Source organism: Gordionus sp. m RMFG-2023, chromosome 5 (genome assembly GCF_954871325.1).
Source record: "Gordionus sp. m RMFG-2023 chromosome 5, tfGorSpeb1-WG-v2, whole genome shotgun sequence".
Taxonomy (NCBI): domain Eukaryota; kingdom Metazoa; phylum Nematomorpha; class Gordioida; order Chordodea; family Parachordodidae; genus Gordionus; species Gordionus sp. m RMFG-2023.
In genome coordinates, this window is record NC_088779.1 from 2,311,411 (window position 1) to 2,336,532 (window position 25,122).

The 25,122-nt window shown below is 28.2% G+C and overlaps 1 protein-coding gene across 1 annotated transcript in view; it reads left to right on the forward strand.

Moving 5' to 3' along the window:
- The first annotated feature begins 6,470 nt into the window (after positions 1 to 6,470).
- Positions 6,471 to 25,122, forward strand: part of LOC135929922 (disco-interacting protein 2 homolog C-like) — a 49,449-nt gene continuing 30,797 nt past the window's right edge. Inside the window, exons 1-2 of the mRNA XM_065466666.1 lie at positions 6,471 to 6,600; positions 24,853 to 24,942. Of these exons, the coding sequence (XP_065322738.1) occupies positions 6,516 to 6,600; positions 24,853 to 24,942 (175 nt within the window). The 5' untranslated portion in view covers positions 6,471 to 6,515. The remainder of the gene's footprint in view (positions 6,601 to 24,852; positions 24,943 to 25,122) is intronic.

Genomic DNA, 25,122 nt, shown 5'->3' on the forward strand with positions numbered 1-25,122 from the left:
TAAACTCCGTTCTTTGCAAAATTGATTTCAAAAACGCCTTCAATACTATATCCCGTTCCTCGGCTCTCGAATCGTTTTACGATAATTTCCCCCAATACTCGCGCATTGTTGACATTTGCTATTCCAATAGCAAACCCCTCATTTTCAATGGTTGCGTTATAGAAGAGGGTGTTCAGTAGGGCGACCCCCTAGGCCCTATACTTTTCTGCTTAGCCATCCATAATATGATGAAAGATCTTAAATCTGATTTTGATCTAGACCTTAATTTATGGTACCTAGACGATGGCACTCTCTGCGGTAACCAACACCAAATAAGCAAAGCCCTCTTCCACCTCGAAAGAGAATGCCCCAAAATAGGCCTAGAATTAAACAAAACCAAAACAGAAATCTGCATACTCAACCCCGAGATTCCCCTAGATTCATTTAAAGATTACAATATTATCGAAATCGAAGATATCCAACTCTTGGGCTCCCTACTACTAAATAATAAAATCTCCGAAAAAATTATCAATAAAATCTTCTTCGAGTTGCAAAACTTGGAAAAGTTCATCAATCATATCCCATCGCACCAACTTTTTTATCTATTAAAAAAGTGCCTATATTTACCTAAAATCTCACACCTCTTCCACTTATCCTCCTCATTCACCTCCTCAGAATTTTTCACCAAGCATAATATTCGCTTAAAGACCTTAATGGAAAGGATCCTTAATCTTCCACTATCAGACTTTAATTGGCACCTTGCTCGATTACCCGCTAAACTAGGCGGTATCGACCTAATCCCCTTAGAATTACTCTCCCTATCTCTTTTTATCTCTAATCGCCTTTCGCTCAATTCCGCGATCTCATCTTTTATAACCCCCAATGACGATCTCTTAACAGTAGCAATCGAAAAATGGAATCTACTAACCCCAGACGGTCAAACATTCCCAACCGAAATTTCTAATAAATCAATCTTGGAACACCTTATAAAGAAACTTCAAAATAACCCCTCCGATATCAGCGATATTCAACTACTTCAATTAAACGATAAATATGGCGGATATGAATGATTCGAGGCACTTCCTAGTCTAACCCTTGATAATCTCTTAACCAATGACCAACTGAGAGTTACCATAGGAATCAGACTAGGATGCTCGCTAACACATTCACACACTTGCCACCTTTGCAACCTACCCATACAACCAAATGCAAGACACGGCCTAAACTGCTCCCGTAGCCAAGGTCGCCACCTCCGGCACAAAGCAATAAATAAAATCATCCATAATGCTCTCAATAAAGCTAAAATTCCTAACATTCTAGAACCTACAAACCTCTCTCTACAAGATGGCCTCAGACCTGACGGTCTAACCTGCATCCCATGGTCCAATGGGAAATCCCTGATCTGGGACGCTACCTGTGTCTCTTCCTTTCCCTCATCAATTAATTCAAATGCTCTTACTAATGGCGAAAATAAAAAAATCAATAAATACTCAATATTAAATTATTTTATTTTTCAACCCATAGTCATCTCAACTAATGGTAATATCAACATATTCTTTTTAAAAATTTTAGCATGTAAAATTTTTAACATAACAAAGAAAAACGCGAGTCAACCTTCCTAAAACAAAAAATACAATTAGAAATTTTTAAACATAATTATACATGTTTTTTAGGTACTTTTTTACTATCAGCTCTTTTTAGAGCCATCTATATTTTTAAAATTTACACTCATTTTTAATATATGATATAATATTATACATACACTTAAATTTAAAATTTATTATGCAAGGAATAAAAAGTATGAACCATTTGATTGGCCTGAAAAGAAATCTATTTGAAGATTTATTAGACCAAATCAACCAAAATAGCATTATAAGGTCACATTTATAGTTAGTTCAAGTTTGCATTATTTAACGCAAAGTTATTAAAAAGTGATAAATGTGGAGCAATATTTGATAAATTTTAACATATGTCGCAATGTGCTGATAAAAATAAGTGAAGATCATAATAATAGGAGACAATTGCTAATTGCTTTATAGTGCACAATAATTGAGCGTGTACGTTTTGCTGTGATTCTTAAATAAATAAAAAGTAAAAAGTTTCTTGTTTAAATAGAGGTTGTTTTTTTTATTAATATCCGATTCAAAATTTTAAATAAGTTCGAAAAAAAGAAAGGATCTATCTTTGAAAATTGTATTATCGTCTGCCTTCTTATTTCATAATTTCTAAATATTCCTTTTTCGGATATAAATAAGTTATTTACATTACATTACATTTAATATAATCTTACAAAGCGAAAAAAAAGCAATGAAAAGCCAACCTATTAGCGTTTTTTAAAATGGTAGCTAATAAACGGTAATTTATTTTACCAATTTGTACGAAACCATTTAAAGTGTATTATTTACGCTTGAAAAGAAGCGCTTGAAACATTCAATTTGTGCCAATTATTAAAACAGCCGTTTGTGTTTCAAAAAATATTAAGCCTTAATTTATCTTTGCTACTAACGTTATGTTACAGTTGTGATCTTGCTAAGGTTAAATAACGCAATGCTTGAAGTTAATACATTTACTATAAATGCCGTGAATCTAGTTTTGATAGCAAACCAAATATAGTTAAATTTATTGATGCCATATAACAAAAAAGAAAATAATTTTAAAAAATTAAACATGAGTTAATCCAAAAATAAAATAGAAATAAATATATGAATGCTTAAAATACATTCCAAAATATAACAAATTTATATAGTAAGTAGATTATCTAGAACAAATTTCTGAAATTATTACTTACAAAATCAGAAGATAAAGTATATCCATTATATTAATTCCTCGAGGTAATAAAGGTATATCGTGTGGAACCAAATTTTTATCAGCCTTTTCCATTTCGACGTTTTCTCTTTCTATGTGTGGTCCTACATTTTCCAAATAATCAACAATCGCTACATCCCGTTTTAGCAGATTAGCTTGCTTACATATCATTCTATATTTACTACCTATCGAATAGAAATATCTACCAGTTCTAGATTTTATAATTGCCTTTCTCCACCCTGAATTGATTTTTTATGTATCCATACATACAGGTTGTGAAACCTCATTAAAAATAAGATTCGGGTTTTCAGTATCAATGAGCATTATAGTGGCTACTCTATTCGCTACTATGCTTGACAATTTGATCCCAAGATGAATAGTTGCCGACAAAAGAAAGTAAACTAAAAATTTTGAATTAGGTAAAATGGTTATGGTAAGGAATTTTTCATATGTAAGAATAGTTAACATTATAAAAATTTCGCACCCCAAATATTTTTTATCTTTCGCCTTCTAATTTTGATGATATTCATGATGCTAAAATGCTCAATATATGATAATGGCCCGCATTTCTTATTTTTCAATATTATAAATATATTTTTGTAATTTTTTGAAAATTTTTCTTTCTCGCATTCGCGGTTTCCCCATTGTAAAAAAACTCAAAAATCAATGCCTTGGGTGTCGAATTTCCGATGTTGAGGTGGGATATAAACGTATATCAGTTCAAAATAAGCGTTAATGAACATTTCTGATGCGAACAAGTGTCTGGTATTAAATTGCATGCCCTAAATTAAAACGTATATATGATCATTTAAAAGACAATAATTTCTAAATCTCTGTGAGTTACCCTTATTAATCTCAGGATGCAATTGATTGGACAAATATAGCACCAATGGATAATTGGGTTCAATATTAACCTCATATTTTGAATTCATTTTTCCAACGCATTTGCTGAAAATCTTTCATCATATACTTTGTAGTGGCATGCAGAAGTTTGGCAAAACATCGGTCTCAACATTTTCAATCGATACATTGTCTGTCTATCTCTGTATATATAAAACTATTTTTTTTTTAAAAAAAAGAAAAAAAAAGTCAAGTATTTTTAAGCGAATTTAAACTTTAATAAAAATTTTGGGGCTTAGCTTTAAAATATCTAAGCTTTTATCACTGAAAGAAATGCTACCATAAAATAGTTTTTGAAAGATTTCATTTTTAAGTGCTAATATGATTTTATGGTCATAGAATATCTCGCTGTCAATCTATATAGATTTTTTAATATTTTTTTGTGTTTATTGATTATCATAATGTTTAATTTTTTTTAACTCTTTAACCTAAATTTTAAAAAAGATTTTTATAAATATTATTTTAAAAAAATCGCTTTTCATCAGTGGTAAACGGACCCCGGACAAAAATTTTCAGGGCCGGAGCTTGCTAATGGATTTCTATTTCAAGCTCCCTCTCTTTATTTTGTTCTATCCTAAATAAAATACTTAAATTTAAATATATTATTTATGATTACTAATTAGTTGTCATCATTTCGATTTCAAATTTTAATAAATGAAAGAAGTAATAGGATTTAAATCAATTTTAATTATTTAAAAATATATCTATTAATTTATTCAAATTATATATAAAATGAATTATGTTTATCATTTTAAATTCTTAATTTAATTTTTTTTAAATGTAGATAATTTTATATAGGTCACTAGGAAAAATCTACGGGGCTATTAATTGGTTTAGTAACGATACTACTTTAACAGAATTGATGTATTGCAAGGTTTGGGTGTCATCAAGAGATGAAGAATATATAATTGCTAGGTATGAGGTGTAATATGGACTAATCTGGTCGTGCAATTAACTACATGCTACCTTAAAACGGGAAACTGGAAGATACGGTTTTGAAGTTTGCAATGGACTGCTTAAAAATTTTAGACATTGTGCAGATAATAAAATATTTTTAATTCAAGGGGACAGCGTTGGTTAATTTGAAAATATATTTAATATGACGTAATTTTGAAAATATTAGATAAATTAATATAATAATTTTTGAGACCTCTGAAATTGTAAAGGCAAATGACGCCACTCTGCGCGCTAGTTCTAACTGATACAATTAGTTAAAAAAACATATATTTAGACAAATAGTTCGCATTTTAGCCATAACCACATAAAACCTTGCAAAATTTATGCATAACACGGATTAACAAAATTCAAGCATAAAAGACAGTTAAAATTTTAAAAGGGGTCTGCCCTTTTTCCACAGATATCAGGCATATGCCGGCCCTGTGCCACCCCCATCGCCTAGTTACGCTACTGGGTGATTTTGTTCTTAAAGCATTGTCTTGTACAATATTTACTTCAATGTTCGTAGACCGTATTATATTATAAGATCTTGATATATGCTACCAGGATTTTCATAAAGGGGGGGGGAATTAAAAATACTGGGGGCTTCCCCCCAGACCCTCTTTTGGGCGGGCCTTCGGCCGGGTTACTTTAGTCTATATATAGTCATAAAATATTTTTACAAATTTTAATAAAAAAAAATAAGCCTGGAACAAATATGAAATATATTTTTATTAGTTTTTTAAAATAAAAATATAATAAATTACTTGTATTGTATATACCTTAATATAAGAGCATGGTAATAATTTATTCCAAACAATTATAAGAAATTTATTTATAAAAAGTAAGTAGACATATAGTTGATTTTACTCTATTATATAGAATTAGTTAAAAAATACTAGCTAAAATTCCACTTTTACAGACATATTAGACAGTTATAGAATATATTACATTTAATAATTTAACAAATTTTACTAATCAATGCTCTTGATATTAAATATAGCAACAATTTGCATTCAATTATTTAACGCCATCTATTTATTTTAAGTAAAAATAATATTAAACTTTAATCTTCATATTATTCATCCCACAACGTCTTTAAAAGATATTTTCTGATGTCCTTATCAATCCTTTATAGTTTTCTGTAAAATATTTTATTCGCTATATTGGTAAAAATTACTTGATTGCCATTTGATAATTAGAGATACTGTAAATCTACGACATATAATATTCCACTGTTTGTATTGTGCTTTAAATTTTTTTAAATTTATTATTTAATTTTATCAATAGTTTTATAATTATATTTTACTTTTATTAAGATAAATAAATTAAAATTACTCACTTTATAAAAAATTATATTTGATATATTATATTATTTAGTAATTTTATGGATCTATTATTAATAATTATAATACATTTCACTACTGTCTTAAGACTTATCTTTGGCTTATATTCCATTTATTAAAAGCATTTTTGGTTCATTTTATATATTTATAAATTTATTTTCCCAAAAATCTATATATGATGAATAGTTTTATAAAAAAATATCAAATTTTACATTCTTTCTTTCAAATTATTATTTAAGTAAGATATATGCATACACATTTGAGGGTCAGTGAGTGGGGGGAGGACTAAGGGGGATATTTTGTATTCGCTAAAAATGATATTTACAAATAGTGATAAATTTCTGAGGGGGGGGGGAATTTCCCTTTGTCCCCCCCCCCCCCCGACTACGCCTATGTACCTCACCCACATTCATTATAATCTAACAATGAAATGTCATTGCTCAAATCTGTAATTTCAAATGATTGACATACCTCACGATCATACTAGACAAACACATTTTATGTCTTGGATGAATTTTTAAATTAAATTTTATAAAATTTGATGAGATTATGAATGATTTCGATATTGATTTCTACTCTTTACCTGAAGATATCAGAGTTAAAATATTCGAGCTAGAAATTGAATTATCTGAAGGTAATCTTATGCTTGTTTTATAGTAATTATCTCTTGGTCCATTTTTTTAAAATAATTTTATACTTCAATTGACACAAAATTTTATTGGTCTATTAATTATTGTATAACTATTGTAAATTATATTTTATCCTAATGTGACAAAATTATTTTAAAATTTCTAAAATTTTACAAATAATTTAATTATATATAAATATATTATTTAATTCCACATTCCAGTTCAGCTTAAGCTGTTATTTTTCTATTTATTTATGATTAAAGGCAATTTATAAATAAAATATTATGTTGGGCCATCATTGATTGCAAAGGAAAATCTATTTTCAAGCCTGGTTGATTATTTTACAACCCAGTCTTTTAATAATTTACTTAATTTTATCTATATTATATTAATTGTTCAATAGGAAAATTAAAAAATTAAAAACAAATGATTTTCCCAACAGATAAATTGCTATAATTTTAATTTATTTTAAAAAATTGGCCTAGGGTTTGTAATTTTTTTAAGCCTGCTCCTACCCAGAGTTTTATAAGCCTCCTTTATGTTTGTGTGCAAGCCTCTGATAAATCAATTATTATTTTTTTTAAAGATAATGATATTAGTATGAAATCACTGCCCTAGAAAATATATTTTATAAAGTTACTCATTTTTTCTTTTGAATTACCTTTCTATAGATAATATTTTTACAAAATAATTTGTAACATTTTTTCCTAAGGGGTATTTCCAAACAAAATAAAATGAAAACTTTACAAATTTTTACACTAAGAGTATATCCAAATTCAAAAATTTTTTTTATAAAAAAAAGTTAATTTATTATTGGAATTTATGAAATCAAGTTTGGTATTTTTAAAAATGTTTTTGTAAATTTTGGACACGCCGTATCTGTCCATGGACAGATATTCTAATAATATGCAAACCTTTTATTATTTTTTTGAGTTTGGAAATATCCTAAGTTAGAATTAGAATAGAATTAAATATAAATAGTATATAGCCAGGCTGCTAAAAACCTAGATATTGCCAATTTAGCCAATCATTTAAATCAAGATATTTTCTATAGTATAAACAAGCTTATGTAACATTTATGCAATTAAAATCATTATTTAACCATTTTTAAAAAATTAGCAATAAGGTTTTCAAATAAAGTATTTAATTATAATTATATATATTCACCACCTTTTCCTTCTAATTATGCAATATTATTGTTAATTTGGGCTAAAAAATATGATTAATTGTTTGTAAACCACTTATAATCAAGATAAATTTGCTGGCTCTCATATTCCCCCTTCACAAAAGGTACTGGTTTTAAATTCCATCATTGTTTGTTTAATCGTTTATCTTATAGTTATATACATGAATTTAATTGTCTTTATTTTGAATGATATTGATGGCTAAATCTTTTGTAATACAAAAACATTTATGAAATAATACAAAAAATGCAGCCTGTTAGTAAATTGTATTGTTTTATGCTGATTTTTTTTTTAAAAAAATAAATAAAATGCTATGTATGTATATATATAATTAATGTGTTATTAAAGGGAATTTCTCTATCTATTAAATAATTTCAACATTTTTATAATGATTACAAATATTTTTACAAATTTTAAAAGAAATTTCTTAATTTCAGATCATAAGATAAAGTGCTTAATATAGTTTTCTCGCAAATTATACATATTTATTTGTTAAATTATATACATATTTAATTAAATATTATTTTTTTCCTTTTAAAAGTAATTATTGATTTAATTACGTAACCAAACCCAACCTTTGTTTGCTAAAACATTCAAATAAATTAATTAAAAAAAAATAAAATAATTATTTTATAATTTATGCAAATTATAAGGAAGGTGTATTTTTTAGTACATTTTTTAAGAGTCGATATTTTTTTTCAATAAAAATTATATGTATATAAAATTTAGAACACAACATATATTGTTTTGATTAGTAATTTTGTATATAATGGTAGGACATTGCTAGTTTAAGTTCTATTGAAAGTAGTGATCTGTAATCTGTATTGGGCCTAATTTTTCAAGCCCTGTCTAGCCCAAATTTAAAAAAAAAAAATTGTTGGGCTTAACGTGATTCCAAACGAATTTTTTTTTATTTGCCCCGAAAAGCCCAACCGGAAATTAAAATTATTTGCTCACCAGCCCGGCCCTTATCTTTTCTTGTTTCTTGTAGGAAATTTAAAATATATCCATTTTTAAGACAAAATAAATCATATTTAAAAATTCGGGCATGAACCGGCCCGGCCCGGCCCGAAATTTAAAAAAAATAATAGACCCGACCTAGTCTGAACCGAAATTTTTTTCGGCCCAGTCCTAAACCCGTTTGGGCCAGGCAGGGTACGATTTGCAGATTTCTAATTAAAGGAACGAATGAATAAAAGAGAAATAAGGAATAGTGGTGTATCACAATGTTGGGCAATAGAGTTACCTACCTAACAATTTCTTTTTCACCAGGAGCCTGCAGAAAAATTTGCATTAGGTCCCATTTTTACATCTCTTATGAGAAAAGATGGAAGGTAATACAATAATAAGAAATAACAAAATAAGTAATTGAAAAAAAAGAAAGAAAGAAAAAAAAATTAAAAGAAGAGAGTTATTTTTATTTAACAAATTATTGATTTACTTTAAATAAAAATTTTTTTTAATTTGGCACAAGCAACAGCATACACAATAAAAAAAATATTTATCATTTTCACCATAATTTGTTTTGCATTTAAAAATGAGAAATAATCCCCACACAACCCAAAATAGACGGATTACTAATCTTTCTCTAAAATTTCGATATTCGTGATATTTTTAACCTATAATAATCTGCGAAAACCGCGAAATTTGTTGTTAATCTAAAAAATCCAGTATCTAATGCTGATTTAACATCTTTATAATAAGTAAATTTTAGACGAGAATTGTAAAAAATATGAAAGACGGCATTATGTAGATAATATCATCTTCTGTCCCGAGTCCTTACACTAAGCTGATTTGTTATTCTATTACCCACGCCAAATTCGTTTTTTTTCCTTCTTCTCTTTTCTCTGTGATGGTTGGGACGATATAAGATTTATATAAGGCAGTTTTCCCCTTCTTAGCTAAAATAAGCTTCATTTTTTTGGGGTATAAATTTGTAGTCGTTGATATCCCGGTTTCAAATCCGATTCATAACCGGCTTAGCCGAGTTTTATATGCCTAACATACTATTCGGTTTTTATATTTTTTTGAGCATGCGCAACAAAACTGAACCAAATTAACCGATTTTACAACTATAATGAGTTTCGGTTAAAAAATGATAATTTTCCCTTCTCAAAAATATATTTGGAAGGGACTTTCAGACCATTTTCCTTTTCAAAATAAAAAAAAAAGCAGGAAGGAAAGAAAAAAAATGAATGAATGATGAATGATTTTCAAATAGAGGAAACACCATTTTAAAAAAAAAGAAATTTATGCAAACGCGTTATGTTCAAGCGTTGCGTTATTAACAAAATCAAGCCAATAAATAAGCATAATTTATAAACACATAACGCTATGATAAAATTTGAAAACATATGTTACGAACTATTTCAATAATTATTAATGTTATGAAGAATCATCTGTGATTTCGATGGCGTTTAATAACGCAACGCTTGAATATAACGCGTTAACTATAAATGTGGCCTATGTCCATACCAAAGAGTTTGAGAAATTGAGCTTTTGTTGGTCATTATAAAAAAGAATTATAAATATAGTTATATATTATACAGAGAAGGGAATCGACATTAATACAACTACTAAGCAGATAAAACTTTAATGAACGAACGCTACAAATATTCTCATTTTTTTTTAGAAATAAAATAATATTTTGTAACGCTCGATTTCTAACTTGATAACTTTTAACAACTATACGGTTGGATATGGCCTTAGCCTAAATCAAAAGAAGTAAGCGTTTGCGTAAATCATGACCATATTAAAATATTTTTTTTTTATAATTGAAATTTACCGCATTAAAAAAATTCTACGTGATTTTCGGTGGTTTTGAACTTTTTTTTTATTTAAAAAAAATATTAATATAAATATAATAGAAAAGGGTTATTAAACTTCAAAACATTTAAGCTGAATAATATTAACATTATAGCGTTAAAGCTTTTAAAGGTTTTGGATTAATGGTTAAAAAAAAAGTTGTTTTAATAAATGATATTATATTTAAAAAAAAAGTAAATCTAGCTAAACGTCCCTTTTATCAATTTTTTTGACACCCGCCCCCCCCCCTCCCATTGTTATGTATTTTTAGGTCCAAACTAGGCCCGATCCTTTTTTTCGAACCAAGGTTCCTTTATTTATATAAATTTATTTAAAAAAAACATAATATAGAAATATTGTGTATTAATAGCTTTTTCCTAATTCCCAATGTAATATTTCTAATTTTTTGTCAAAGCTTATATAGATATACTTTTCTAGGGGAGTACTAAAAATCCCTTCCTAGTTTCTTTAATTATAGGTAAATTTAAATTTTATATTATATAAAATGTAATAACTTATCTTTTATATGGAATATTACGAAATTAACGAAATAATAAGGCAGACGATAATATAATTTACAAAAACCATTCTTTTTTTTTAAAAAACTTAGTTAAAATTTTGAATCGACGATACTAAAAAATGGCAACCTCAATTTAAACAAGGGATGCGTTGCGTACGGCAAAACGCAAACGCAAACGCAATTTGTGCGCGCTATGATATAGTTTAATATTATTTACAAAATGTAAATCAGCTGGTGAGCCATAAGGGATTAGGGCAAAAAAAAAGATGCGAATACAAAAAGAATGAATTTTAAAAAGACAAGTTAAGAAAGAAAACCGCAAGTTATCCGATCTTGTCAAGAATAGCCGGATATGTAACTGATGGCTGGCCTAAGAAAATGGACGAAAATATATAAGAAAATTATCTAAAAAAAGAATAGAATGAAATATTTAAACGATGTCTTCTAAGAGGTTTACTAGTGATCGTGCCACTGGTATTACAAGAATCAGTATTAAACTTTTTACACCAAAGACTTCCGGGAATGACATTGCATGAATACTTGCTTCTTTAGAACATGGTGGCCAACAGTAAATAATGATATTGAAATTATATCAAAGTTATGGAAATTTCCTAAAACCTATTAGTCCGACCTACTTGGCCTGAATGAGCGAACACATCTGGTTTAGTCGGGTTAAAATTAAACATATCGGTCGAAACCGATACTGATCAAATGAGTATATCCATCCGAAGAATATAATCGGTTTTATTGATTGATTATTCTTTTAAATAACTCGTCAAGTTTTAATTAACAAATCAATAAGTTGTTTTATAAAAAAAAGGAATTAATTATTGGTTTCTCTTCTAATCACGGCGAACTCACCCCGTTAACCTATTGACATTCTATTCATTTATTTTTATTTTTACCAATAAATTTATTAATTATAAATAAATCGTTTTTATAAAATTAACATAAAATTAAAAGGTTAGTTTTTAAAAAAATAAAAATGACATTTAAAATTATATATTACTAAATAAAGTTTTTTTAATTATTATTAAATATCGATTATTAATCATTTCATTAATCTCTTTTTAATTTAATTTGATTAATCGATTTCTGCCGTGTTGATTGGTTATTGATTTTTTCAATTCCCTCGTGTATAAATGTGACAGATACAATTTTTATTTAAAAAAGAAGAAAAAGAAAAAAATGAATTATGTAAATGATTTTTTTTAATTATTTTTTTAGGCTATGATTCTTTTGGGCAGTATTTATATCAGAAACCAGTAGGCCCGGCGTATTTTAATTTTTTTTTAAAATAATCCCGGGTCGGGCCTGAAATTTTTTTAAAAAAATATCCGGGCCGGGCCGTATATTTTAAAACCGAATATTTGAAATCGCCATTGCTAGCTATAAAAACCATAAATAAATATAATACATTTAAAAAAAAAAATAGTACCTCTGTTTAAAAAACGAAGTTGAATCATAACTAAAATGGTATAATTTATTTGAAAGATTGTTTAGTATTTATTTAAAATATCTTTTTTATGTATTAACTATTATCAACTATATAAATTTATAAATATGAAAATTAATATATCAAATATGAAAGGGTTAAGTGAATTAAAATAAAGTATCAAAAAATGTTAATATAAGAATTGCAGTTTATAATTAATTATATATAATATATTTAATTAAATACATTACATGTGAATGTACAAATAGCCTTTTTAATATACAAAAACAAATATCTTTTTTTTTAAAAAAAAATAAATAAATAAGTATAAAGAATATTTTATGAAAATTAACATATCGTCTCTCTAGAATTGGAAGTGCTCCACTGCGACATTTTGTAAAGATTTTGAGTTAGAAAGTGGATAATAAACCTATTTATTCCCAATAATATATACGAAAATAAAAAAAACTAGATTAAAAAAAATATTGATTTTTGCCCAAAGTTTATAGCTCTGTCTAGTTTTGTTAAACGGCTAACTCAATACTTCACCCAGAAAAGTATCACCCAAGCCTGAAGATTTAGCAAATAGATGGAACAGAGGTGTAGACACATAATATGAAAATCTCGCGGCTTAGGCAATATTTTTCTGGCTAAAATATCGAGTTAGCCGTTTTTAAAAACCGGCTCGCCGTTTAACAACACCAGCTCTGTCAAATTGATCAATAAGTCTTTTCCTATATTCGATTTTAAAACTTTTGATTTTCTCAGTTTAAACATTTGCGCAAATGGAGCACTCCCAATTCTAGGCTGACGATATATTTAATAAAATAAAATAAAAATTAGTTAATTAACAAATATATCAAAAAGGATCCAATATTAATGCGCATTGTTATCATTTTTTTAACAAATCTAAAAGATATGAAAAATAATTTATAAATTGTTTATATCTAAGTAATAATTTAAATAACCTACATGTTATTGTACAGCATAGAACCTTTTTAAAGACTTTTGAAGATCAAACTCTGCCTCGTTTTTAGTTTGATCTTATAGCCAAACCAACATACATGCTTTACACCTAAATAAATTTGAAAAAATATGTGGCAATTTTTCTTTTGTTTTCAATCATCTTTGTTTTTCAGTTAATCTTACAAAGCATATTCTCGATGTCTATATTGACTAGAAGAACTCCATCAATATAATCATCTATCCCTTTCAAATGATAAAAATTTTTTTTTAAAAAAAATTTAGGCCAGTTATAACCTGATGTCCATATTTTCTAAAGTAATTGTTGGATATGTCATAAACTCTTTTTTGAGAAATGGGTAAAGACTATTATTCAATCATATAGCTTTAAAACGGGATAAAGGTTAGGGTCCTCTAAGAGTATTTCAGCTTTAATTACTCGATTGCTTGCTTCAGGTGCATTGTTAGTGCTGCTAGGATGTAAAGTGTTTAAAACCTCCATAGCACGTGTTGTTTGAATCTAGCCCATTCCATTACAAAATATTTAACAAAGTTAGGAACAGCTGATTCATATTTTTTTTAAATAAAGAAAGTATAGGCCTTTACCAAAAATAATTTGGTTTTAAGATAATTGTAAATTTAAATGATATCATCTATAAGATGTAATTTTAGTACCAAAAATTAAAACTTCCCAATAAAATTTTTAAAAAAAATTGGAGAAAATTATTTATTAACTGACCAAAAATTTATTTGAAATACTTACCAAATTATTTTAAAACTAACTATTTATTTACTGCTCAAAATTTTTTAATACCTACCAAAGGTTTTTTCTACTGCCCGTTTAATTAAAATACTGCTCCATTTTGATTTATTTTACCGATAATTTGTTCCCTTCTTTTAGCCAAGCGGCGTTCTTTAATCAAATTAAAATACCTTTCGCGTATTATGGTAGTTTATTCGCATCGCGGGGTTAAAATAGTTCCAATTCAAACCCGGCCGGTTCGATTTTTTAGACCCGAACTCGCCTCGATTTTTAAATTCGACGCTTATGCGCGAGTTCGGCTTCTGGCCGATTTGTTGCAAAACTTATTTAATCGGAAATTAGTGGATCTAAATTGATTAAATTTTATTTTTGATTTTTTTAAAAAAAAAATCAAAATTTTTAAATTACTTTTATAAAAAATTATTAATTGTATTTTTTTTCTTCCTCTTCTACTCATCTAATGATAAAATTAATCATTTTTTTTAAAAGAAAAACAATTTTATTTATTAGCCTCCAGGGGAATCGTCATGCTAAAGAGATAGATAAGAGATGAAAAATAATATTAAGATTTCAATTTCTTGTGTAAAAAAAATTATATTACTTATTATATTTTTTTTAAAAAATATTATATTATATTTAAAAATAAAAAGATATGACAATTATATAATAGGGAAATAATTAAGTAGTGAAATGAATCGTAAACTAGTACGGGTTCGGTTCAAGTTTATCAGATAAAGAGTAAAAGTTTATATGGGTTCGGTTCGTAAATAATATTGACATCAGTTCGGTTCGAACCCTTAAAAACCTGTTAGAACCCTTTTCGCATACAAACCTATAAGAATCATGTGAGCGGTATATACGCAATCAAAATGTTTTCGAGATTCTCCTCTGTCAATCTGTCAATAAAAATCTCTGGCCGACTATTTAAAAAAGGATTTATTGTCCACCTTTTTGGGAAAATGAATTTCTGATTCTAATTTCTCTGAGAGTTTGTCCAAAGGTATCGTTTTAAAAGCAATATTACTCAGTGTCAATACCAATAATTCAATAACGTTATTTTGGTTTAAAAGGCAATACCAACGTCATTCGCGATTAATACAAATCATATCTTATACTTAACGGTTGTTTGCTAATTTTTTGTCAATGTTTATTTTTATTACTGTCTAATTTGTCAAGCGACCTATTTTTTTTGTTTTTAAATTTACCCCAAAATATATTGGCGCGATAGTTAATAACTTGAATGATTTAAATATTACCTCAATCTCTTTATCTATATTTTATCATACAAGTTCATCTGGGATATCTATATTTTTAATATCTATGGAAATACATTCACATGTCAATTATTTATTTAGGATATCGTAATTGAAGTTCAAAGGATATAGATAATCAAAATTACTAAAGCTTTTCTAAGGAACAAGAACACCCATCCAACTTATACCCCCCCCCCCACCCCACCCCCAACCCTCCATTTTGAAATGATGCTTAATTTAAACACAATCTATAGTTTTTTATGATGATTAAAAAAATAATAGCTTTTTATAATATAAATTATCCATATAAATTCAATAAAGCGATACAATAAAATATAGGAAAAATATTGATTAAACCAAATATAATTCGAAAATCAATACCAGCAGCCCTGGAAATATTTTTTCAAATGGGGATCGGCTGTGTATTTAACAGCTGGAGTTTAAAAAGGAGATATGATTCGATTATATTTATCGGCCAATCGGTTTGAGCTTTATGAACTAGTCCTAGAAAAATTTCGTATATTTTCTAAGATATGAAATCGAATTATAGTTATATAATATCCAGAAATCTTCGCGCCCTCAATCCTATCCGGTGTCAGCTGTATTATTTGAAAAAACCGGATCAAATTAACAAAATTAACTAACCGGATTTAAAAGTTGATAAAAACCGTACCGCTATATGTATAATCATGATGGATCATTTGGCGCTAATTTGCTGCTTTATATTTTTGATTTTCCCTTTTTAAGCCATTGCTATCAAAATTAGGGATGTCGCTTAAATGGCTCGATTTGAGCCGATTTTTTAAAAAACGGTTAGGGGAGGACCAGGGTATGTCGGCGCAAATTTTGTCAAAAATCATCATAGCTCCCAAAATAATGATCGTAATAAGATCTCTCAAAATACCAATCGATACCTTTAAAACACAAACATGTCATAACAAAATAAAAATTTTAATAGCTAAAAATAATGTAAATTAGTTTCTTTCTAGAATTTTTCTATTTTTCAGAACAAAATATTGATTTATAATCGTTACCTGTTTTTACAGAAAACAAAAAAATATTTCGCGAGCTCAATTTTGCTCCTAGAATGGCACAAAGGATTTGACATCTATCACCCCGAAATCTTGAGGTTTGGGTGATATTTTTCTGCTGGCTAAGGTATTGAGTTAGTCATTTACTTATCAAATAGTTTAGGTCTAGGTTCTAAAATTTGACCTCTAAGAAATTTTTTATATTTAATAATGCTCCTTTTTTTTAGACATTCATAAGTTCCTTTTTTGTTAGCTTATTTAAAAAAGAAACATTGCAATCTAGCTTTATAGTACCCACAAATTGAGCGTTTACGTTTTGCCGTAATTTTTAAATAAAAAAAAACGTAACGCGTCCCTCATTTAAATCGAGGTTGTCCATTTTTTTTATTAATATCCGTTCGATTCAAAATTTTTAATAAGTTCTAGAATAAAAAAAAAGGATTTGTCTTTGAAAAATTATATTTATCGTCTGCTTTCTTTATTTCTTTAATTTCTAAATATTCCCTTTTTTTTAGGATATATAAGTAAGTTATTTATATTACACATTTTTATACAATATTACAAAACGAAGAATAAAACAAAAGTATTGGAAAAAACAAACAAACCTGTTTGCGTTTTTTCAAAATGGTTGCCAACGCCAAACGGTAATTTTACCAACAATTTGCGCGAGGCCATTTTGAAAGGCATTATTGGCGTTTGCAACGCGTCGCTTAAAACGCTCAATTTGTTCGCACCTATTACAATGTATTATAAACTTGAAAGTTATCCAAATATTACATTTTTTTTTGAAACAAAAAAAAAATTAATGATTCATTGGATTGTCATGTAAATGTAAATGTAAAAAAAGATGGAAGAAAAACATGAAATTTTTATGAAAATATGGTTAAACGTAACGCATAAAAATGTAACTTTCATCGAAAAAAATATTTCGTTACGAAATTGTTATAATTTATACGACGATTAATTAAAAAAAATGGTCGATATTTTATAATAATCCTATGATAAGTAGTGTACTTAATATTCATTTGGTTTTTTTTATCAAGTTAAGGTTTCGTCCAAAGTCGAATATTTTTTTTTTAAAAATAAATGATTCTCGCATTTATACATTATGCGTCCAAACCAAATTACATATAATAATGCCGGGATTGACGATGCGTTCATTAAAAGCGTCCATCAATGAAAACAGATGGGCACGCCATTTTGGTTACCCATATCTATTATTAAAAATTTTTAAATGAGAGGGCCGATTTATTCCTATGTCTTGACGCAAATTTTATTAAAGAATTGCCTGATCATCGAGATAATAAGGAAGCAAGTTGTCAATTTAATAGTAGTTTTTAACATGAGAATAATTACTATATGGGTTACCAAAATGGCGGGTCCAGCTGATTTGCATTCAACGACGCTTCCAAATGCATTATTATGAATGCGCCGTCAGTTTAGGTATTATTATATTTATATGTCATTGGTCCTCATTCGTCTGTTTGTTTTTTCTTCTTTTAAGAATTCTGAATACTGGATTAAAAAAAAAAAGAGGAGTAAATTGGAGTAGCGTCACGCGGGACAATTTTAGCCGACTCCAAAACCGGTTTAGCCGAGTTTTTAGGTAGGCTTGGCTGAATAATTGGCGAAAACTAATTAATCATCGGCTAAGGAGCTCGGATAATCGTTCCGTAATCTGTAATCATGTAATAAATAAATAAAAAATGAAATAATTATGCATAAATAATTTTAATAAATATATAAGTAATCAAGGCTAGGTTTATCTTACATAACGCTGACGGACAATTTATGGAATTTAAAAAAGAAGAAAAATATTGCCACTAAAAAAGTATGCATAAGGCAAAAAAATTCCCCAGAAGAATTTGTATTATTTATTTTATTTGCTAAACTTTAAAAAAAATTCAAAAATGATGGGGGTCTACAAACAGACCACTAGTGTGCATTGCAATTGGGGAGAAAATAAAAGTGTCAAGGCTTTTTTTTTAAAAAAAAAAATATTTATTAATTTGTTTAAACCTCTGATAAGGTAAACAGGTTGCTCTTAATGTTGGTCGAGATGGCTAAGACGCATGCGTAGTTCCCCGAATTAGGTATTTACCCATGGCCCTAGGGGATAGCTGCCAAATCTTTAGGTCGTAACCCATCGTCCTGTGATGGGTTCTAAAATTCTGGAAAAGCGAACCCTGTTTTTTTTAAATAGAAAGGCTAGCGGCGTTGCCAACCTTGGCTTCCTTTAGCATTTACTAAGAGGTGGCTCAGTTTAAACAGTAGCTAGTGATTTACAAAACTAGCTAGATACTATACAAAATAGTTTGAGATTGTGCATACTGGCAAGCTATTTTTTAAACAGTAAATTCGGCATCAGAGGATTTGAAATAAATTTTGTCAGATCTTCAAGCCCCGCCTCTTTTTTTCCGGCTTAGGGTTTCTAATATGCTTTTATTATTATTTTAGATCATCATTTTGAGGACCAGGTTCAGGGTCTTTAAGTTTCTAACCCTTTTTTAATAAATAAGATGTTTAACTAATTACTATCAAACTTTCACTCTCACCAAGAAAACATAATTTTTTTAAAAAAAATAATATCTTTATTTCAGTTACAGTATGTTTTATTTCATTTTTTTTTACTAACAACGAAATGACTACATTCTAAATTATAAATGCTCAACATTGTAATTTTACCTTATTTATTACATAATAACATTTTTAATACCTTTTTTTTTAATAGACTATATTATATATAATGCGGTTTATCATTGTTATTTTTTTTTAAGTATAAAACTGAAAAATGTTTAAACTAGGTATTAGGTAAAAAAAAAATGAAAATTGTGATATAATATTATAATTTGTTTAAAATAAATTATAAGACAATCCCTAGCCATATCCTATTAGGATAGCTAACCCTAACCCCTAGCCCCCCCCCCTCCTCATGCATACTTTGGGTCTTAACTTATATTTAGAATCAAGCGAATTCGATGTTTTTAATTTCGCAATAATTTTTTCAGTGTCTACATGACAGAGGGGAGCGGGGGTTGAAGCGATTTTCCTCCTCGTGTTCTTCGTGGGAAGCGAGCAAAAAAAAATGGAGGGGAAAGCGGAATCCAGGCGTGAATTTTTTTTTAATATATATTTTATAGAAAACACTTGGTAGGTTAATTTTATTTTTTTTTTAAAAAAAAGTGGGAATTTTTTTTTGGTTCATATATTTAATAATGTATAATAATACAACTGTAATGTGTTGCATCTTTATCTATAAACTTTAATCTTTTATTCAAAAATTAAATATTGAATTACTTAAATTGGGTCAAGAAAGGAAGAAGAAGGAGGAGAGAAAAGGAATCATAAAATGAAGAAAGTTAGTGAGAATATAATAATCTTTCACTTCCTTTTCCTTGTAACGTTATTAATTTTTTTTTTTAAACATTACTAATCATGCTACAAGTCATTTATCGAATTCGAGGTTTGGAGAAAAAAAAATAATTAAATAGATAAACTTCTAGATGCGATATGATAGTTATAGGTTAAATGAAGGAAACCATTTACTGAAACTAAAACCGACTCTCAAATTATTTAGACCCCTGAAGGCTATCATCTTAGCTTCTAGGTTTATTATATCTAACAGATCCTTTTCTTTTTAACGAGAGTCATGCCGATACACCCATCTTCTCAATACCGGTTATCCGAACGGTTTTGTAAACGGAAAGTATCGGATCGGTTTCGTGGATCCGCACTGCCTTACCCTAGCTGTTCTCATTAAATTAACTTATTTTGCGGAACTTAATAAAAATTCTAAAGTTTGAAATCTAATTTTAAAAAAATAAATTACTATTATTTATTAACGACTTTTTATCCCACTAAATCGAACCGGGGTTGGATCGGCCCGAAGTTCAAGATTTATTTATTTTTATTTTCCCTTGGCTATTTCTTTTACTCGAGTCCGTCCATAGCCAAAATATTAAAACAAAAACTGAAGGCTAAAAAATGGAATGGGTAAGAACGAAGGAACTTTTGGGAAAGATTACTAAATTTTTATAACGATGTATCTGTCTATAAGTTACATCGTTGTCACTCACAATGCCACTTTCGATACATTTCTGCAGAAGTGCACAATAGGATTTTTTTCTTGTATACTAGTACTTTTTTGATCTACTTATATACCATTGTTCGATCATTCATTTTTGTTATATTTAAAAAAATATCCTTTTACTATTATAGATTTGTCATTAAAAAATAATAAATTGCTTGACATAAATTTAAATAATAAAAAAAAATGTCACAAATAGAAATCCAATTACGCAAGAATACTTTGAAAGGTTTGGCCTAAAAAAAACCATGTTTTCTTTTCTCCTCGGTGAATTAAAAAAAAAAGTTTTCGAAGTATTAAAAAAGTAAGTAATTAAATGAGTATTATTATTTCTACCATGGCTGTGTCTTCGCGTATAGGGCAGGCAGGAAGGAATGAAAGAATCAGAATGGAATGGAAAAGAAAAAAGATTAGAATGGAATGGAAAAGAAAAAAGATTAGAATGGAAAGAAGAAAAATAAAATAGAAAAGGGAACATTTTTTTTTAAATTTTGTAATTTTTTTTTGTAATTTTTAAAGAAAAAAATATAAAATAATGATTTCGCGAAAACAAATTATAAAATATTTTTGATGGGAAAATTTTTTCTCTTTTCTTTTTTTAAAAATAAAAGAGAAAACCTTTACAAAAATAAAATAATTGTGTAATTTTTTCTGTTCATTTCATTTTTCTTTTTTGCCAAAAGCATATGTTTTTTATTTTATCTTTTAATTATCTCTTATTACCATCATTCCAATCCCAACCAATCACCTTTGTCCTTCTAATGAGGAAGATTTATATTTATTTTAATTTCGCTGCCGATTGACCCCAGTTTCGTTATTTTTCTGTATTCATTCATTGCTTTACACGTGAAACCGGGAAATTTTGGCAACACTTTTCTGGAACCTTCGAACGAGAACATGTATTCGGGATAATTTTATAAAATAATGTTCTTGTTCATTCCCCCCACTTAAATTACATTTTTTTTTGGGGGGGGGGGTCTTGGAATGTTTCTACCCCGGTAAATAAATAGAGAACATAGGATCGTTTTCGCGAGACCAAGAATTACTAAAAGATGGTTCCGTAATCTGAATATTATTTTCTAAGGAGTCGCTTAACTGTGTGACCTTATACCGGAGTTTTTATTTTATAGCTGGCGATGATATAATAGTTTTTAAGCTAAGCCAGATTTTTTTTTTATTGTTGCGGATTGGAAAAATCCTACGAGACCGGGGTTTACTGTAGTTTTTTTTTATGAGCAAAGCATATGAAGATAAAAAAAACAGATGATAAAGGACCGACCCCTTGTTTCAGATTGTCACTTACGCCGGACAAATCACATCAAAAATTCTCCTTAACACAGTTATCCCAAAAAAGTCACTATTCACTTAAAAACTACTATGGTGTAGCTCGAGCTTCGAAGCCATTTTGAAAATGCGAATTGATCCGAGTTTTTCTAAACCGATTATTATTATTATTTCTAAAACATCACTTTTTTTTGTGGAGCTATTTTGCAGATTTCCTTTTTCTTACTTACCAAATCTAACTAAGGTATCCTCGAGTCTCCTTAAAAATATTCGCTTCTTCTTTTTATTATAATATCGATTTTCGGACCGGAAATAAGGTGAGATATAAATAGTTTTTTAGATAAATTTTGGCGGCACAGATTCATTCCTAATTTTCATCATCTATTAAACTCGTATAAGCCATCCTTTCTATTTTTAAAAAGAATAGGGATAAAAAGTAATCATTCCCTTCCCCCCTCCTTTCTCTCCGAAGATTTTCCTCTCAGCTGTATTTTTTTGCTTTACCCGCGAGGAGTAATTGATTTACTTTCTAATTTCTCTTTAAAATGTCATATCTGTCTAACTTGGTTCTAATAAATATTTATATAAGCATAAAGATAAAGGTTGTTAAAAAAGTTCGACTCGGCGGGTCGATTTTTAAAAAATGACCCGATTAAGATTTTAGCCAAAATAATATTAATTTTGCTCATAGATGGCAGTAAGGTGACTTTCTAATTTACCGAATCTCGAATTCTTAATAATTTTTTTTGGCTAAAATCTTAATCGCGGGCTTTGTTAGGCTCGTGTCCAAAATATCAAAAAATTTAATTGATAAACTTTCCAAACTTTAACGATAACAAATAAATAAGCTACTTTAAAAATATAAAAATGAAAACATGTCCAAAACATAATTCTAAGAAAATTTCAAAAATTTTTGAACTTTCAGAATTTTTTTAAAAAAATGATTTTGGACATAGCCTTGAGTGCATCAGCTGTTTCAACTTTTAGCAGAACTAAAACCCCATATAAATTCCAAAAAACAAGTATTTTTTTCCCCCATTTTTAACCAAAGTTTTGGCTTCCATTTTGTATGTTTGTTATATTTAATGATGATAATATTTTTATATGTAAAGCCATCTATAATCCTTCATTTTTTTTCCCCATGTTTTCGTTGGTTAATTTAATCTTCGATTCGAAGGTGAGCCATGTTAACATTAAGCACCTGCTTTTAAATCGTATTATGTAATTTTAATTAATTTTATTGATATTAATTTAATATAAATTTAATATTAATAATATACTACTTAATTTTTTTATAATGTAAAAAAAAAATGTAATTTAAGAATTTTGTAACAGGCTTCGAAATTCAATTTGTTGAGGGGAGTAAAAGAATAAATTAATATAATATATGTGGAGGATTTTATATAAATAATTTATATAACAACTTATAATAGCTTTAGCTATAAATACTACTAATATATATAATAATATACAATTTGCAATATGATACATTGTCATTTTTATTTATCATAATGTAAATAATGGTATTGCGCATGCTCGTTCATGAATTTGAGACAAAGGGAATCCTAGAGAAAGGAAAACCCGTTTACATTTCAATTAGCTGCTTAATTTTTTTTAATGTAACGCATTTATTTTTTGTTAATATCTTTTAAAATGGCGTTCTATAATAATGATTCTTTTTTCTTTTTTTTGAATAAGTAAAAAAATTTGATTTAATTATTTATTGCATCTTCTGAACTTGGGAGTTTTTTGGGACTTCCTTGTCATTTTTCTTGCTAGAAGATACAAATTTTATTGAATTAATCACTCCATAATATTGATTAAATGTCGGCCAATGACATTATACGTCATTAGTGTCGGTAAATGGTTCTATATGGGCTGAAGCCGGCTTAGTCGAGTTTTTAGACGAAACTTATCTGTTCACATACATCTTCGAGGTTTACGCATAAAAGAGGCGACTCGTTAAGGCTCAGCTGATTTTTTGAACTTTTTATTCTAATTTCTTAATCTACATTATAGAAATTAATATAACTAATATTATGTTAAGGCCATACCATAGCTTTCTATCTATCTTTCGGAAAAATTAAATCAATATCTATACAAAATAATAATTAAAATTAAATATATCTTTATAAATTACATTATAACCTGGTATAGTGTTAAATACAATTATAATATACATGTAATATGTAATGGAAATTATTCGAAATCAATTCAAAATTGTTAGCAGACGGTAAAAAAAAATTTTTAATGTGCAAATTGCTATAAATATTCAATTTTTTTTAACGTTATTTTTACAAACTTTTGATTTTTGGTTTTGCTATCTTTTTAACATTATGCACTATAAACGCCCTGGTATGACCTTGGTCCGATGTACATATGCTGTGCTAGATTTGCCATTCATTGTATTTAAAGGTGTCCCTGCATGGGAATCAGCTGTAACGCCATTTTAAGGTTCCATGTCGATTAAATGACATTAGTGTGCCTTCATATAATTAAAAATGAACATTTCACCCGCAAATCACACAATGGCTACTACAGCTGATTCCTATTTACGTACATTTATAATTAATGAATCGCCAATCTAAGGTCCGGTCCGGCCCGAAATTTTTTTACAAAAATTTGCCGATATTTAAATATAAAAATTAATTTTTATAATTACTCAAAATAAACGATATATGTTATGTAGCGTCTAGTTTCTATAAATAAAATCAAAAAATTCAACATAAAATTGATAAATTTAAAAAAAAATTCCAAGGCACGATCCGACCCGGCCCAAATTTATTTTAAAATATTAGGTCCGGCCCAGCCTGAAGCCGGTTCGGGTCGGGTACGGACCGGACCTACTTTTGCGGATTTCTAGTAACTAGTAATAAATATTTAAACTCGAATAAATTATAAAAATTTTTTCAAAATACGATTCTATTCGCAGGTGACATAACTCAAAAGGGTTTCGATAAGAAGAAAACTAAGATCTTGGAGAGCTACGCTGCTCTAGCCACCCAAGCCGCTGATTATAAAGGTTTACAGAAAAGTTAACTAAATAAGAACGATTTGTTTATATTTTTCGAGAAAAGAAATGTTGTCATATAAATCTTAACCCCCCCCCTTCCCATGCCACATGATTTTTGAAAGTTGTCGCTTTCTCTTCTGCCTGAGATTACCCCCCCCCCCCCCCCACTTACTTATTAGGACGCGCTCG